General features: G+C 33.2%; 1 protein-coding gene across 9 annotated transcripts in view; it reads right to left on the bottom strand.

Moving 5' to 3' along the window:
* LCORL (ligand dependent nuclear receptor corepressor like) overlaps nt 1–18707 on the bottom strand; it is a 180749-nt gene that overhangs the window by 119316 nt on the left and 42726 nt on the right. For 8 of the 9 annotated variants that reach the window (XR_010841110.1, XM_067036355.1, XM_059067488.2 and 5 more), the window contains exon 2: nt 10824–10889. Coding sequence is in view for 7 of the 9 variants with exons in the window: in XM_067036355.1 (XP_066892456.1) it covers nt 10824–10889 (66 nt within the window). In the remaining 2 variants the exon portion in view is untranslated. Of the gene's footprint in view, nt 1–1085; nt 1149–10823; nt 10892–18707 lie in introns of those variants that run through there. The other variant, XM_067036356.1, reaches the window with a different exon arrangement.

Here is an 18707-nt window from a genome sequence, read left to right as displayed (position 1 = left end):
TATTTTTTAAATCCTGTACTATCACACATATATTTAATAAGGTTAGTTTGTAGAAGACAAATTTTAACTGAATATCTGCTTAAGAAAACTGATCACTTTTTGTAAACAACCTGACAAATGAAAAGGTTTACATAACCTATACAGTTAAAAACCCCAAATTGTAGTAATGCAGGTTCATAATTTTCTTCAACCTTTCACCCAGTTAGTACAACAGAAGCATAGATTCACACTCTTGAATATAGGACTGTGCAGTGTCTCTTACAGAGAGCGACACACAGCTTTCTGACCAATGAAATGAATATAGAAGAAGTGACACTATACCATTCTAAACAGAGGCTTTTAAAGGCATGGAAATTTCCCCAATTCTCTTGGATTTCCACCATCCAACATCAGAAGAACTTGGCCCGTAAAGCCATTAATCCTTCAGTCTGGAACATGGAGTCATGAGGAGATGTTATCCCCATCCACAGCCTAGATTCCAGTGAATAAGGTCACCCATAAACATGAAACAGATTTTGGAGCTGTTTGTTATGTAGCATTACTGTAGCAAAAACTTGACTCATATGCCAAGCATAACATAATTTTGATAAATCAAGGAAATCTTACTGCTTTTAAAAATTATGGCCTCATGAATAGGGACTATGAAAGGAATCCAGCATTGGGATTTTTGAAAAACAGCTGGTAGGTTTGGAAAAGGTATTTCTGAAAAATCATTGAAAGGTTTCATAAAGTTTCAGTGATAAATATATTGACTCAAGGGACAACAACTTTGGGTTAATTAAACAATTACCAGTTGTAAAATAAAATTGGGCATGCTGAGATTATCCTCATTTATTTTAGTTATTTTAGGTGAAGTTCTTCAAGGAAATTCAATTAAAATAAACACCTACATAGTTAAACAAATGGCATTGAATAATCAATGATTACATAAATGCCATTAAATGTTACTGGGTTCAGAAATCTATGAATTTACTTTAAAATATTTAGTAATTACTCTTTATATAGCAACTTTTAATTTTCAGTCCAAAGAAATGATGATGGTATACATTTTTTTATATATAGGAAAAGCGATTTTGAAAAATCACCTGGAGGCCAGACTTCTCCCTCTGTCCAGGTTGTCCTTTCAGGTCATAAAAATTAAATAAGCACTACAACAAAACACATTCATTTTATCTCTCAAACAAAATGTGACAATGATTCAGATAGTCATCTCTAAAATAAGTTGTCTCTCATTTTGAAACTTTAATACATGAAGGTATAAGCTCAAAAAGGGTCAAAATATGTACCTCATACAACTAGCCTTATTAATAAAAGGCAATGTCATATATGAAACTGATAGTAAATGAATGAAAAAAATCAACCTTTCCACCATATATACATATTCCTGTGGTCAAAGTCTGGCTCCAATCATTCACTTAATTTATCTGGGAAAGATAACAGTCTTTGAAATTAGAGAGCCTTGTAGTGAACCATGGTCTTTCCACATACTATTGATAGATGTGGCCTTGGGCAAGTCACTTTCTCTGAGCTTCAATTTCCTCACTGTACAATGAGGATAATAATTGCATCTTAAGGCTAGTAAAAATTAAATAAGAACATATGCAAAACACAGAAGTCCAGTAGATGTTACTTTCATTTTCTTTTAACTAATCACACTTCTTTTGAATGTTTTTATTCTCTTCAGTACCCTCAAGCCATAGAAAATAAATTTGGAGTTCCTAAAGATAAAGTTAAATGAAAAGTGAAAAAGGAGAATACTGAAATTAGATTTTTCATTAAGGTCATAAAAAACTGATTATAACTTTGTTAAAAGATACTGAACAGTAGGCAATATAATTAAAAAAGAATTTTTCATTATGAAACTACATATTAACTATATTGAAAGTACAAAGGAGAAAAGAAAAACTATTCATAATCCCATCATCCAGAGATAACTATTAATAGTTTGCAATATACCCTTCCAGTTTATATTCTATACCTTTTAAAAAATTAGGATCAGCTGATTTTTTAAAGATCAATATAATGATAAATCTCTAGCCTGGCTAACCAAGGAAAAAAAAAGAAAATATCAGAAATGAAAGATGGGCCATCACTACTGATCCTATGAACATTAAAAGAGTAACAAAAGAATATTATGGACAACATTAGTTTCCCACAGATTTGCATAAAATGGACAAATTTCTTGAAAGACACAATCTACCATATCACACACACAAAAAAATACATAACCTCAATAGGCATTCATCAAAGAAATTAAATCAATAATTAATAGCCTTCCAAAACAGAAAGCACCAGCCCAAATGGTTTCTCTATAATCTGTTCCAGAAAACAGAAGCAGAGGAAATATTTCCTAACTCATTCTTGACTCCAAAACCTGTCTGAACAGACACCTCACCCAAGACGATATGCAGATAGTAAAGAGGCATATGAAAAGGTGTTCAATATTACATTCCATCAGAGAAATGCAAATTACAAGATACCACTACACACCTATTAAAATGGTTAAAGTCCAAAACACTGACAACGTGAAATGCTGGTGAGGATGTAGAGCAAAAGGAACCTAAATTCACTGCTGGTGGGAACACAAAATAGTTCTTGTGTTCACTTGTGTTCTTCTCCACTCTTGAAGACAGTCTGCTTCTTACAAAGCTAAACAGAGTCTTTCCTTTCCAAAGGATCCAGCAATCGTGCTCCTAGGCATTTAACCAAATGAGTTGAAAATGTATGTTCACACAAAAACTTGCACACATGTCTATAGCAGGTTTATTCATAATTGCCAAACCTAGGAAGTGACCAGGTCTTTCAAATAGGTGAACAAACTGTAGTCCAACTGTATAAGGCAGTTTTATTGTTTTATTGCACTTTGCTTTACTGCACTTTGCAGATATTGCATTTTTTACAAATTGAAGGTTTGTGGCAACACTGTGCTGAGCAAGTCTATCAATGCCATTTTTCCAACAGCGTTTATTCACTTTGTGTCTCTGTGTCACACATTTTGGTAATTCTCACAACATTTCAAACTTTTTCATTATTATATTTGCTATGGTGATCTGCGATCAGTGATCCTTGACATTACTATTATTACTGCTTTGAGGTCCAAGAACTGTGCCGATATAAGTTGTCAAACTTAATCAATGTTCTATGTGTGTTCTTTTTTTTACTGAAGTAGAGTTGATTTACAACGTTGTGTCAATTTCTGCTGTACAGCAAAGTGATTCAGTTATACATATCTATATTCTTTTTAAGATTCTTTTCCATTACGGTTCATCACAAGATATTGAATATAGTGCCCTGGGCTATACAATAGGACCTTGTTGTTTATCCATTCTATATATAGTGGTCTGCGTCTGCTAACCCCAAACTCCCAATCCATCCCTCCCCCGCCCACTCCCTCTTGGCAACCATAAGTCTGTTTCCTATGTCTGTGAGTCTGTTTCTATTTCATAGATAAGTTCATTTGTGTCATATTTTAGATTCCACATATAAGTGATATCATATGGTTATTTGTCTTTCTCTTTCTGACTTCACTTAGTATGATAACCTCTAAGTCCATCCACGTTGCTGCAAATAGTATTATTTCATTCTCTTTTATGGTTGAGTAATATTCCATTGTATATATATACCACATCTTCTTTATCCATTCATCTGTCAGTGGACATTTAGGTTGCTTCCATGTCTCGGCTATTGTGAATAGTGCTGGTATGAACATAGGGACGCATGTGCCTTTTTGAATTATAGTTTTGTCTGGATGTATGCTGAAGAGTAGGACTGCAGAATCATATGGCAACCCTATTTTTAGTTTTTAGAGGAACCTCCATACTGTTTTCCATAGTGGCTGCACCAACTTACATTCCCAGCAACAGCATAGGAAGTTCCCTTTTCTCCACACCCTCTCCAGCCATTTGTTAATTGTAGACTTTTTAATAATGGCCATTCTGACTGGTCTGAGGTGGGACATAATTATAGTTTTGATTTGTATTTCTCTAATAATTAGTGATGCTGAGCATTTATCATGTGCCTGTTGGCCATCTGTATGTCTTCTTTGGAGAAATATCTATTTAGGTGTTCTACCCAGTTTTCAACTGGGTTTTTTGTTGTTGAGTTATATAAGATGTTTGTGTATTGTGGAAATTAAGCCCTTGTCGGTCACATGATTTGCGAATATTTTCTCCCACTCTGTAAGTTGTCTTTTCATTTTACTTATGGTTCCCTTTGCTGTACAAAAGCTTTTAAGTTTGATTAGGTCTCATTTGCTTATTTTTGCTTTTATTCTTATTGCCTTGGGAGACTGACCTAAGAAAACACTGGTAGGATTTAAGTCAGAGAATGGTTTGCCTGTGTTCTCTTCTAGGAATTTTATGGTGTCATTTCTTATATTTAAGTATTTAAGCCATTTTGAGTTATTTTTGTGTATGGTGTGAGGACGTGTTCTAACTTCATTAATTTGCATGCGGCTGTCCAATGTTCCCAGTACCACTTGCTGAAGAGACAGTCTTTTTTCCACTGTATAATCCTCGTGTGTGTGTTCTGACTGCTCCACCAACTGGCCTGGCCCCAACATCTCTCCCTCTTGCTGGGCCTCCCTATTCCCTGAAACACAACAATATTGAAATTAGGCCAATTAATAACCCTACAATGGCCTCTAAGAGTTCAAGTGAAAGGAGTAGCAACAAGTCTCTCGCTTTAAATCAAAAGTTAGAAATGATTAAGCTTAGTGAGGGAAGCATATCAAAAGCTGAGACAGGCTGCAAGCTAGGCCACTTGTGCCAAACAGTCAAGCTGTGAATGCAAAGGAAAAGTTCTTAAAGGAAATTAAAAGTGAACACATGAATGATAAGAAAGTTTTAGTGGTCTGGATAGCCAGCCACAACATTCCCTTAAGCCACAGCCTAATCCAGAGCAAGGCCCTAATTCTTCAATTCAATGAAAGCTGAGAGAGATGAAGAAGCTGCAGGAGAAAAGTTTGGAGCTAGCAGAGATTGGTTCATGATGTTTAAGGAGGGAAGCCATCTCCATAACATAAAAGTACAAGGTAAAGCAACAGTGCTGATGTAGAAGTTGCAGCAAGTTATCCAGATCTACCTAAGATAATCAATGAAGATGGCCACACTAAACAACAGATTTAAAATTTAGACAAATCAGCCTCATATTGGAAGAAGATGCCATCTGGGACTTTCATAGCTAAAGAGGAGAAGTCAATGCCTGGCTTCAGAGCTTCAAAGGACAGACTGACTCTCTTGTTAGGGGCTAATGCAGCTGATAACTTGAAGTTGAAGCCAATGCTCATTTACCATTCCAAAAGTCCTCATTTACCACATTACCTGTGCTCTATAAATGGGACAACAAAGCCTGGATGACGGCACATCTGCTGACAACATGGTTTACTGAATATTTTAAGCTCACTGTTGAGACCTACTGCTCAGAAAAAAAAAAAATTCCTTTCAAAATGTGAATGTGACTGCTCATTGATAATGCACCTGATCACCTAAGAGCTCTGATGGAGATGTAGAACAAGATTCATGTTGTTTTCATGCCTGCCAACACAACATCCACTCTGCAGCCCACTGACCAGGAATCATTAAGAAAAACATTTCATAAGGTTATAGTTGCCATACATAGTGATTCCTCTGATGGATCTGGGCAAAGTAAACTGAAAACCTTCTGGAAAGGATTCACCATTCTAGATGCCATGAAGAACATCCATGATTCATGGGAAGAGGTCAAAATACCAACATTAACAGGAGTTTTGAAGCAGCTGATTCCAACCCTCATGGATGACTTTGAAGGGCTCCGGACTTCAGTGGAGGAGGTAACTGCAGATGTGATGGAAATAGCAAGAGAACTGGAATTAGAAGTGGAGCCTGAAAATGTGACTGAATCATTACAAACTCATGATAAAACTTCAAAGGATGAAGAGTTGCTTCTTATGGATGAGCAAAGAAAGTGTTTTCCTGAGATGGAATCTACTCCTGGTAAGATGCTGGGAAGATTGTTGAAGTGACAACAAAGGATTTAGAATATCACATAAAATTAGTTGATAAAGCAATGGCAGGTTTTGAAAGTACTGACTCCAATTGTGAAAGAAGTTCTACTGTGGGTAATATGCTATCAAATAGCACTGAATGCTACAAATTGTTTGTGAAAGGAAGAGTCTATCAGTGTGGCAGACTTCATTGTTGTCTTATTTTAAGAAATCATCACAGCCATCCTAACCTTCAGCAACCAACATCCTGATGAGTCAGCAGCCATAAACATCAATGCAAGACCCTCCATCAGCAAAACAATTACAACTTGCCAAAGGCTCAAGTGATGGTTAGCATTTTTTAGTAATAAAGTCTTTTTTAACTAAGGTTCATACATTGTTTTTTAGCATAATGCTATTATTGCACACTTAATAGACTACAGTATAGTGTAAACATTAACTGTAGAAACCAAAAAATTTATATGCACTGGGAAACCAAAAATTCATGTGACTCACTCTATTGCGTTATTCTCTTTTTTTTTTTTTTTTGTGGTACGCGGGCCTCTCACTGTTGTGGCCTCTCCCATTGTGGAGCGCAGGCTCCGGACGCACAGGCTCAGCGGCCATGGCTCACGGGCCCAGCTGCTCTGCGGCATGTGGGATCTTCCCGGACCGGGGCACGAACCCGTGTCCCCTGCATCGGCAGGTGGATTCTCAACCACTGCGCCACCAGGGAAGCCCTGCGTTATTCTCTTTATTGCAGTGGTCTGGAACTGAACCCGCAATACCTCTGAGGTATGCCTGTACACTTGGGTAAGTCTCTGTGTACACACTGAGGAAAGCTAATATAACTTATATAACTAACTATAAAATAGTATTAGATTCTCTGGTTTTAATATAAATAATCATCAATTCATATTAGAAAGTTACTCATTTTTTAGTTAATACTAGGGTATGGGTTCCTAGTAGGAAGAGATACTACCTATTCATCTTTCTTTCCTCATTGCTCATCACAGTTCCTAACACAAAATAAGCATTCAAAATATGTCATCCAATAAATCTTACTAAAAAGTAATTTTGTTTGCTCCATCATCATAGTGTTAACAGTTGGGAAAAAAAAAGAATATTAAGCCAAAAATATTAAATGTTGGTCAATGGTATAAGTCAGGGATTAGCAAACCTTTACTATAATATAAACAGCCAGAGAGCAAATATTTTAGGTTTTGCAGGATATATCATCTCTGTCACAACCATTCAACTCTACTGTTGAAGAACAAAAGTAGCCATAGACAATATGTCAACAAATGAGAGGGGCTGTTTCCAATAAAACTGTACCAATTGGGCATTAAATATGGACTTCATATAGTTTTCACATGCCACAAAACATTAAATCTTCTTTTGATTTTTTCCAACTATTTAAAAACATAAAAACCATTCTTAGCTCACAGGCCATTCAAAAACAGTCAGTGAGCTGGATTTGGCCAAGATGCGATCTCTTGCATACCTCTGATATAATTTCTCTTTGAAATGTGGACAGAGCTAGGGGAAAACCAATAAGGATCTATCAGCCACTTTACACCTGCCTACTGTACTCTTTTCATATTTTGTAAATATCCATAGGGCAAGTAAATCAGACGATCCTACAAATGAAAGAAAATGGTTCCCCAATAAGACATGAGAAAGGATTGACTAAAGCAGAAAACAAGAGTGAATTTCTGCTTAAAAGTCATGTGACAGCAGGAAACGTGAATTCTGGATTGGTAGAAGAGAGGCATAGAGTATGGGGAACTTTTCAGGGAGTACATAAAAATTGATGACATTCAAAGTTTCTTTGGAGAGTTTACTCCAAAAAGAAATAATAGTTATGTTTTCCTCAAAAGGACAAAAAGTCCTAAGAACAGATCAAAGAAGACAGAAAGCTTTTGTTTCCAACAAATTAAAAATTAGCAACACTCAAAAGCTTTAGAAACCATTCAATCTGGAGGTGACTGAATAGATTTCAAGAATTAAAATATAAACTTCTCAAAACACTAATACAGATGATAAAAAGCCTTAAAATTAAAAACACACTGTATGCCAAAGTTGACTTTCAAGGTAGCACTATGAAGTTTAGAGCAAAGTTTTCCACAGAAACAGTAGATTGGCAATGCAGTCTATTTAACTTAAATGTATTATAAAATAAAAATACTATGCATTTAATTTTATAATAAAAATAATTTAGAGTAATATACAAGGATCCCTTGGCTAGCCAATTCATCTAGTTCCTGAGTTTTGGAAAGTGAGTAACAAGGGTTCAGATTTCCGATGATCACACTCACCTATGTGATTCCTGCATACAGATTTGTATAATGAGAAATACCTACACTTGGTAGTCCTAACATCTAAATATTAAACCATTTTAAACAGTGATAACAACAAAGAAAGCACACTTATTTAAGAAGAGGATAAGAAAAGCTGGAGATGTCTATAATGGATAGCTTCTACATGCCTTTTCAAAGGCTCTACACTTTGATAGCTCTGTTGTAACCTTCCTTCAAAATGTATGGCTGTCTTTATCTTTGCACAGATACAGATTTATTACTACAATTAATATTATCCCTCTTAAGCCTGAAACTTTGATTAGAAATCTTTTTTTTTAAATTCAAAAAAGCAAATAAAAGGAGGAAGAATTTACCTAAGAAACCTGGAGAAAAGTTAGAACATCTGGGGTGAAAAAGGGCAACATCAATATGTGCCTATGTGTGAAAAGAAGATTGAGTTGCAAAGCTTAGCTAATTTTGTAAATCCTCCCACCAAAAAAAGCACAAAAGAGGATATAACGTACAAGATCTATGAGAATTAAAAGAATAAATGGAATGAGATATAAGCAACAGGGTATTAAATTAATTAATTACCATAGATCTACAATGTAATACTGTGCTGCCATTAAGAATGATGATCCAGAACTTTATATACCCAAATGACACACTAGTGAACAAAATCAGTAGGCACAAAAAACTATATACACTGGGCTTCCCTGGTGGCGCAGTGGTTGAGAGTTCACCTGTAGATGCAGGGGACATGGGTTCATGCGCCGGTCCGGGAGGATCCCACATGCCGCACAGCGGCTGGGCCCGTGAGCCATGGCCGCTGAGCCTGCGCGTCCGGAGCCTGTGCTCCGCAAAGGGAGAGGCCACAACAGAGAGAGGCCCGCGTACCGCAAAAAAACCCACAACTATATACACTGTATATACAGTATGTACTACTTTAATAAAAGAATAAATACATCCAAACATATATTTTTAATTTATATAAAAATGGAGAAGGTTATCTGTGGGTCGTGGATCTAGGAGTAATTTTTTTCTTTCTGATTTATTTGTATTCTCTGATTTCCAAAAATGAACATATGTTACTTGTATGCTAAGGAACTACTAGTCTAAATATAAAATCCAAGAATTTATTTCATTAGGACATTCTGCCCTTTATGTAATAAACTAATTTCTGAAGACATAAATATATACACACATAACTATATAAATAAATAAATGACAGTGAGGGATGCCAGACGCTTAGAGTTACAAGTTGCAACTTGGGTTATCAGAAGGCAATTGAGTATAATGCTGACTTCTGATGTGAATGAGGACAGCAGGTTTAAAAAGAAAGGTTGAAGAAATATCAAGCACAGGTTAAAATCTTGTTTCTTCGGATTTTTCCTTTCTTCATTTACATGCTCAGAAAAATAGGTGAAACTACAATTAGTAGTGTTTATAAATATATCAGGTAAAAATATTTAATGCAGTGTTAAACTATGATAAAACGAGAAATGAGTACAGTTAAGAGATAAAAGAAAAAGCTCTTAGCCATGAGAATGATAATACACTAGAATAAGGCACATTTTGGAGTCTCCATCCTAAAAGTCATGTTCTGCATGGATATCATTCATCTGACTGAACATGGGTGGGTGGCACAAATGATCTTTCATAGATACCAGCTCTATGGTTCATAACTCAATTATACTGTTCAACATTAATTTAAAAAAAAAAGAATAAGTAGAAAACTTTTGATTGCTTCAACTCAAAAGATTTATTTATACAAGATACCTTGGGTCTTTGTAGAATGGAAAGTACCAGAGGAGAATAGAAGCTAACAGAGTTATAGCATATAAAACTGAACAGGTACGAGATTCAGAAATAATTGTACCAAAATCGAAGTAGAAAGTCTATACTAGCACTGCCCATTTTGTGAATGAGCTGTACTATAAAATTTCAAATGTCTACGAAAATGTTCTCTCCTAGTGCTCTACATTTCCAATCAAGTAATAAAAAAACTAAACTATATTATAGCAATTATAGCATAGATCAAAATCTTCCACCAGGATTTATGCTAGAGTGTTTGGAAGAGGAGGGTATAAGAAATAACAAATAGTATTAAAACTCTGAACACACATGGCAGGGTATCTCAGAACGACAATCTGAGTTCCAGGCTGCCTATATCATAAGCAACAGGAGATATTTATTTAATTGAACCCTTTTAAGTCCTCTTTAAGAATAAGTCAGGGCACATAATGTTTAAAATAATAAAAATTAAATTTTACCATTAAGCCAAAAACAAGCTTTGTTTTCTACTTTGATCAATGTACTAAAAGTTTTTTAAAGATTATATGATAATGTAATAATAGAAATTTTGTTTTAAATTTTATAATTATCATTATTACATTATATAATAGAAATAATATTTAGATCATTTTATTTACTTATTTAAAATATTTTCTAATTAAATGAGATCACAAATTCATTTTAATACAAAGTTAGTATAGAACAACTATTTTTCATTTGTAAAATGGACGATTAAAATTTTTAAATAAAATTTAAAGAAACATTACCTTCAAATAAACTGAGGTCTCTTCGTAGCCGTGGTCCATAAAGCCCTTCTAAAATACTCTCAAAACCTGTGTTATTAAAGAGAGAAAAGTATATTAACTACTAAAAAAGCTTAATTTTACAATAATCAAAAACCATAAATTCTATATGAATCAGATAATTATAAATTTAACATACTATGAGGTGTCATTTTTTCCTTTGGATGAATTAAGTTGAACTAAGCAATATATACAACACAGCAAGAAGTCACACAATGACTACCAGGAATTACATGATTATAAAAAAAATGTAAATATTCAAATGTAAATATTCATTTCTAAAACAAGTAAACACCTTTGTCATTTAGAAATAGTCCCAGGTTAAAATAATGAGCAGATTTGTTTTGCAATGACTTGTAGAGATGAAAAGAATAATTAGAAGAGACATGTATTACAATCCTGTTTATACTGGTTACAAAAAATGTTAACTTTGAAAAAAGTAGCATCTTTAACCTCAATTTTAAAAACGAGTAAATGAGTGTCAATGGGGAGAAATTTTTGCTGTGAAAAGAATGATATATAAAATTTAAACCTACTTGTAAAAATTAAAACACAACAATTTTGCCTTGTTTTAAGGAAACAAATTACTGAAAATCTTATTAATAAGTTAACAAGACTCTAGTTCATGAACTCAGAGTATGCTACTTTGTGGATAAATTAGTATTTTACAATTTTCTTTTTGAAGTTTGCATCATATTCAGTATTAAGCAGGTTACTGATAAACTACAAGGCATCCTGGAAAGTGACCAGGATGGCAAAATAAATGGAAAATCAAGAAAAGGAACTAATTTAGGGATGCTTAAATTATGAAGGAAAAAAACTAAAGGAAGCATGACAGACCTGAAAAATAAAAGACAGATTTTCTCAGTAATATTTCTAAACTGTAAAACAGGAGAAATACTTCTGTAGAAATGTTTCATAAATCATAATCTGCTTTCAAAAACGTTAAAAAACCTCTATACTCAAGATGCATGTTAAAATCAATGGTGTGTCAGTCGAAAAGTGACTTTTTTATTTAGTAGAACATGAAGAAATGATGCATCTTACAACTGATGATGTCTTAAATTTGACAAAGTAAGGTAGCTCTCATGGTACTTGGTAAATATGTACTTAAAAAAATCTTTGTGAAATGATTCAGTACTAGTTCCCATGAGTGGAAATTTCAGGCAGAAAAGTGAATGAACTCCCACCAGAGGATGCTTTCAAGAATGCTACAGAAAAGACTTACTATTAGATAAAGACTCAGACTGAACAAGCACCAAATCTCTATTACCAAGATATTCTATTTTGATGTGATCAATTTACTCCAAAAATAATATTGCGAACAACTATTTTAGGATGTTATTCTGTGGCATTTTAGACAAAATGTATAGTGTCCCCCCACCCCGGGGTAAGCATATTGAATTTAAACAATGTATATTTCCTAGATTTAAGCCTGAAAAGAAAGCAGACAGGGACTACATTTTTCTTCTACTGGGTTCCTCAACTGTTCACTAGATAAGACCAAGGTCTTACATACAGACTGTTAAGATTTATTCATATTGCATAGTGTTGGTGCTATTGTTAATGATATCTTTAGTTACAAGTTTTGTTTCTTGTAGGCTTATAGAAACACAATTGATGTTTGTATATTGACTTTGTTATCTAACAACATCACTAAACTTTGTAATTATAATAATTTATCTGGAAATGCTCTACATATACAAATATATCATCTATAGATAATGGTAGTTTTGTTTTGTTCCTTTCTAATCCTTATTGCTTTCTTTTTTCTTGCTCTTGCCTTATTGGCTTAGCTAGGACCTCAATTATGATGTGGAAAATTGGTGAGCATCCTTGACATACCCAATCTAAATGGGAACACATTCTAAGTTTCATCATTAAATATGTTTGCTGTATTCTTTAAGAGAAATACTGCTTATCACATTAAGGAAGTTCATTCTATATCTAGCTTGCTAGGGGAGCGTTCCTGCCATGCAAAAATATTGAATTTTACCAAATCAATCCGTTTATTTATATTTGATTTACAATATTGCATTTCAGGTGTACAACACAGTAATTCAATATTTTTATAGACTACACTCCATACAAAGCTATTATAAAATATTGACTATATTTCCTGTGCTGTAGATTACAACCTGGTAGCTTATTTCATACCTAGTAGTTTGTACCTCTCAATCCCCGTCACACATTTTGCCCATCCTCCCACCCATCTTCCCTCTGGTAACTACTAGCTTGTTCTCTGTAAGTCTGTTTCTGTTTTGTTGTATTCATTTATTTTATTTTTTAGATTTTATTTATAAGTGAAAACATACAGTATTTGTCTTTGTCTGACCTACTTCACGAAGCATAATACCTTCCAGGTCCATCCACATTGTCACAAACAGCAACATTTCTTTCTTTCTTTTTTTTTTTAAGGCTGAGTACCAAATTTATTTTGAATTTATTGAAATAACTATGTCATTTTTCTTTCTTAAATCTCTGAATATAGTGATACAGTGAATTACACTGAATATTAAACCAAACCTCTTCCATTCCTGGGAAAACCCAACATTATCATGAGACATTTGCTGGGTTTCTTATCTTGATTAGTCCTTTCAAATTTCGGCATCTACGTTCACTAATGAGACTGGTCTGTAAATTTCCTTTGTACTTGATCAAGTTTTTATATCAAGGTTATGCTACCCTCATAAAATGAGTGGCAATGTCCTTTGTTTTTCTATTCTCTGGGAAAATATTAGAAAATGTAGTATGCGTTGCTTGAACATTTTAAAAGAACATGCCAGGGATGCCAAACGGAAATAATCTTTCTGAAATGCCTATTACTGATCAAATTTATTTAACTGTTAAAGGATTATTCATGTATTCTATTTCTTATGTTAGTCATAGTTTTCTGGGAACTTGCCCATTTCAACTATATTTTCCAATTTATTTGCACAAAACATTTCCTTGTATGTTTTTATCTATCTAATGTCAACAATATCAGCAGTCATGTCCTTTTTGCTTTTCATTCCATACTTCAGTTATTTATGATTTCTCTTTTTTCTCAGTTGAGCCATTAAAAGTTTCTCTCCCTCTCTTTTTTTAGATTAAAAAGAATTCGTTTTTGATTCCTTGATCTTTTCTATTGTATGTCTGTTTTCTTATCCATTAATTCCTGTCCCTGCTTTTATTTCTTCCTGCCCTCTATTTTATTCTGCTTATTTTTTCTTCCTGAAATAGAAGAGCTCATTAACGTTCAGCCTTTCTTCTTTTCTAATATATGCATTTAAAGTTATTGATTTCCATCTAATAAGCTGCATTCCAGTCATATTTTCTCATCATTCAGTCAAAATATTCCCTAATTTTCATTATGTCTTCTTTCCAGGTTCACAGTTTTTAGAAGTGTAGTTCTTAATTTCCAAATATATATGGTTAGTCTATCCTTTTAATAGATTTCTAACTTAATTACACTGTAGTAAAAGAAAATATCCAACATGATTTCAATCTTGAAATTTTCTGAGACTGTCTTTATGGTCAATACACAATTTTTGAAAATTCTCTGCATATGCTTGAAAAGAATACATACTCTAAAATTGCTGGATGCAATTTTACAGTTTTGGTTTTTCAATGTCTGTTTTTTCTATCAATTGTTGAGAAAAGTAAGCAAAATCTTCTCTGAAATTGTGGCTTGTCTATTTCTCTTTTTTACTTCTTTGAAATTTTGCTTTATAAGTTTTTGAGGCTACATTATTAAGTGCTTATAATTTTATAATTGTTATACCATCCTGGTGAATAGAACTTCATATAATTACAAAGTGAACCTTTTTATTTCTAGCAATGATTTTTGCATTTGACTATATGGTGTTTTGTTACACACCTATAAAACACTTTTTGTTATTGTTTCCATAGTGTATTTTTCAATTATTTCTTTACAACCTTTCTGTGTTATTAAATAATATGGAATTTCTTTTTCTAAAACACTACAACATTTTGTCAAAATTTAGTAATTTAAATTTAAGAGTTTATATTTGGGTTTAAATTCCTTATCTGTTTTTGTTCTATTTGCATCAAGCTTCTATTTTTCGCCTTTCTTGCAAACTTTGGAATTCACTGAATATTTATTGTTTAATTTTGTTTTTCCTCTATCAATATGATAATTATGCCCTCTATTTTTATTATTTTTGAGGTTATCCCAGAAATTAGGATATAGGTCTAACATTAATCAAAATCTTAATCAAAATCTTTACTCATCCTTCTAGGACTTAGACCTCCTTCTTATTTATGCTATTACTCTATATACTTCACTAAACACTATATTGTTTTATGTTTGTACACATATTTACCATTGTCTCTGCTCTTCATTACTTATCATATCTCAGAGCATTCATGTAGGAATACTTTGCTTCTGCCTAAAGTACCTCCTTTGGTGAATATGTGTTGCTGTTAACACCCTTCCTAAGACTAATCAAAAGTACTTAAGTTGTCCTCATAATATACTTCATGCTGCCCTCTCTCTCTCTCCTATATTTTACATTTCTTTCTCTTTTCTTAACTGCATTTAATTTCATCTACCATATATGTTCCACTTCACAAATTCCCTCTATTGCACAATCAGCAGACAAACACATCCTCTGATTTTTTTAAGTCAATTTTATAGAGATAAAATTGTCATACAATACTATGTACCCATTTTAAAAATAAAGTTCAATAAATTTTGACAAATGCATATTTTCATTTAACTAAGAACATAATCAAGCACATAATATTTCTATCACCTCAAATAGTAGTATCTTTGTGCCATCTGAGTAAATTCCCTGGAACAACCCAAAGCCCAAAGAAACACTAATCTATTTTCTGTCATTATAAATTAGACTTATCTTTTCTATAGTTGCATATAAATGGAATGCGAGCATATATTGTTTTGTGTCTAGCTTCTTTTGCTCAGCCACCTGTTAATGAGATTTATCCATGCTGTTGCATGTATCAACAGTGCTTTTAATTTCTGAGTTGTATTCCCCTATATGGATATAGGGCAAGTTGTTTATTAAGTCTCATGTTGATGGACATTTGAGTTGTTTCAAAGTCTTTGTGAATATATGTTATCATTTCTCTTGAATAAATAAGAGTGTTATTGCTGGGCTGAGTGTTAAGACTGTCCTGGTTTGTTGTTAATATTTTAAGGAATTGTACAGTGGCTCTGCAAAATGTCTGTACTCTTTTACATTCCCACCAGTAAAATGTGAGAGGTTCAGTTGCACCACATCCTTACCAACATATAGCACTGTCAATCCTTCTAACTTTAGCCACTGTAAGGAACATGTATGGGTATATAATAGTGGTTGTAGTTTGTAATTTCTTGATGACTAATGATTTTAAGCATCGTTTCTATTGAAATGCCTATTTTGTTATGGTAACAGGGTTATGCTATGCAATTTGTATCTTATGAGTTATAGTATTTATTTGCATAAAGTTGTTCAAAAGATTTTCCTACTACCCTTTTAATGTCTATACAATCTGCAGTGATATACCTCTTTCATTCTCAATATCAGTTTAATTATCTCCTCTACTTTTTTATTGATCTCTCTGGCCAAAGTTTTACCAATTTTATTGATCTTTTCAAAATACCACCTTGAGGTTTCAATAATTTTATTGTTCATCCTTTTCTATGGTTTTTATATCTGTCCTACCTTTATTATATTCTTCCTTATAATTATTTTTTGTTTCATTTGCACTTATTTTTCTAAGTTTTTAAGGTAAAAGCTTAGAACATTGATATGTGATCTTTGTCCTTTTCTAGTAAAAGCATTTAAAGCTATAAATTTCTCCCTATTCACTACTTTAGCTCCATCTCATAAATTTTGATAAATTGTCTTTTCATTTTTATTCAGTTAAAAATGTTTGTAATTTTCCTTATGATGCCTTGTTATGCGCCCAGGTTATAAATGTGCTGTTTATTTTCCAAATATTTGGGAATTTTCCAGAAGTCTGTTACTGAATCCCAACTGAATTCCTTGAGATCATAAAACATGCTTTGTTAGATTACAATCACTTTAAGTTTATTGAGATTTGATTTACAGGTGGCACATGATATCCTATGTTGGTGAATATTCCATGTAAACTTGAAAAGAATGTGTATTTGCAGTTATTGGGTGGAGTGTACTATAAATGTCATTTAGGCCTAGCTGACAAAGTGTTTTTTAAGTCTTCTATATTTCTATTGGTTTTCTGTCTTATCTTTCTCCTTCAAGTTCTGTCAGTTTTTGCTTCATGTAATTTGAATCTATGATATTAGGTGCATATATATTTTTTATATTGTCTCTTTTGTGAATTGATTTCATCAACATTCAAAAATGTTCCCCTTTATCCCTGTTCTAAAGTCTTATCCTTGGACCTGAGGTCTACTGTGTCTGATGTTACATCAGACACAGCAACTTTCTTATGATTAGCATTTTTTTTATACAGATGACCTCTGACGAACATGGGTTTGAACTGTGTGGGTTTACTCACACGTGGATTTTTTCCAATAGTTAATACTATAGTGCTACACGATCTGTGGGTGGTTAAACCCACAGATGCAGACCACAGATATAGAGGAACCACAAATATGGAAGGCCAACTACAAGTTACAGGCAGAATTTCAACTGTGTGGAGGGACGACATCCCTAACTTGTTGTTCAAGGGTCAACTATATATCTTTTTCCATCCTTTAACTTTTAACCTATGTCTTTATATTTACATTGAGTTTCTTGTGGAAAGCATAGTTGATATTTCAATACAGTATAAATATCTGCTTTTTAATTGAAGTGTTTAGATGATTAATATCTAATGTAGTTATCAATACAGTTGGGTTTATATCTGCCATCTTGTTATTTTTTTTCCATTTATTCCATCTGTTATATGTTACTTCCCCCAACTATCACCTCCCGCAATATTCTTTTGGACTGAATAAGGATTTGTTAATACTCTATTTTATTTCCACTATTTGCTATTATTAGCTCGACCTCTTGTTAGTTTTTTAGTGCTTGCTACTATAGGATTTATAATATTCATTTTAACTTTTCACTACCTTCAAATATTATAATATGACTTAATAGACAATGATAGGAGCAGTATATATCCATGCTCCACCCCTATTCTCTGTGCCACAGTTATACATTTTACATCCACATCTGTTGTAAATCCCACAATGCATTACTCTTACTCTAAAAGATAAATTATTTTAAAGAAATTTTAAACAGGAGAATGTCTCTCTTACATTTACACACATATTTACAATCTCTGTAACCTTTTTTTCCTTTGTGTAGACCTTATGTCTTAAGAACTTCCTTCAATATTTATTGTACTAAAAGTTTGCTAGCAATGAATTCTTTCAGCTATTGTTTTTCTGGAGGAAAAAATCATTCTGTCTTCACTTAAAAAAATATTTTGTTAGGTATAGAATTCTAGGTTGACAGTTTTTGATGTCAGCACTTTAAAGATATCCTTCCATTGTCTAACGGTTTGCAAAGTTTCTAACTGCAGTCCTTCTCATCTTCGTTCCTCTGTAGTAATGTGTCTTTTTCTCTGGCTGCTTTCAAAATTTCCTCTTTATCACTGACTTTGTGCAATTTGATTATTATGTGCTCTGGGTGGCTTTTTATGTGTATAGTCTACTTGGGATAAATAAGTTGAGCTACCTGGATCTGTGCTGGGTTATAGTTGTTATCAAATTTGGAAAACTCATGGCAATTATTTCTCCCAATATTTTTTGTATGGCCTCTTTTTGTTCTGGATTCCAATTCTATATTGTTAGACCACTTGATATTGTTCCACAAATCACTAATGCACAGTTTACTTTTTTCCCTAGTTCTTTTTCTCCCTGTTCTG

Source organism: Kogia breviceps, chromosome 6 (genome assembly GCF_026419965.1).
Source record: "Kogia breviceps isolate mKogBre1 chromosome 6, mKogBre1 haplotype 1, whole genome shotgun sequence".
In the NCBI taxonomy this organism is placed as follows: Eukaryota; Metazoa; Chordata; class Mammalia; order Artiodactyla; family Physeteridae; genus Kogia; species Kogia breviceps.
Note: the sequence above shows the minus strand (reverse complement) of the source record. Positions and strands in the feature narration are given on the sequence as shown.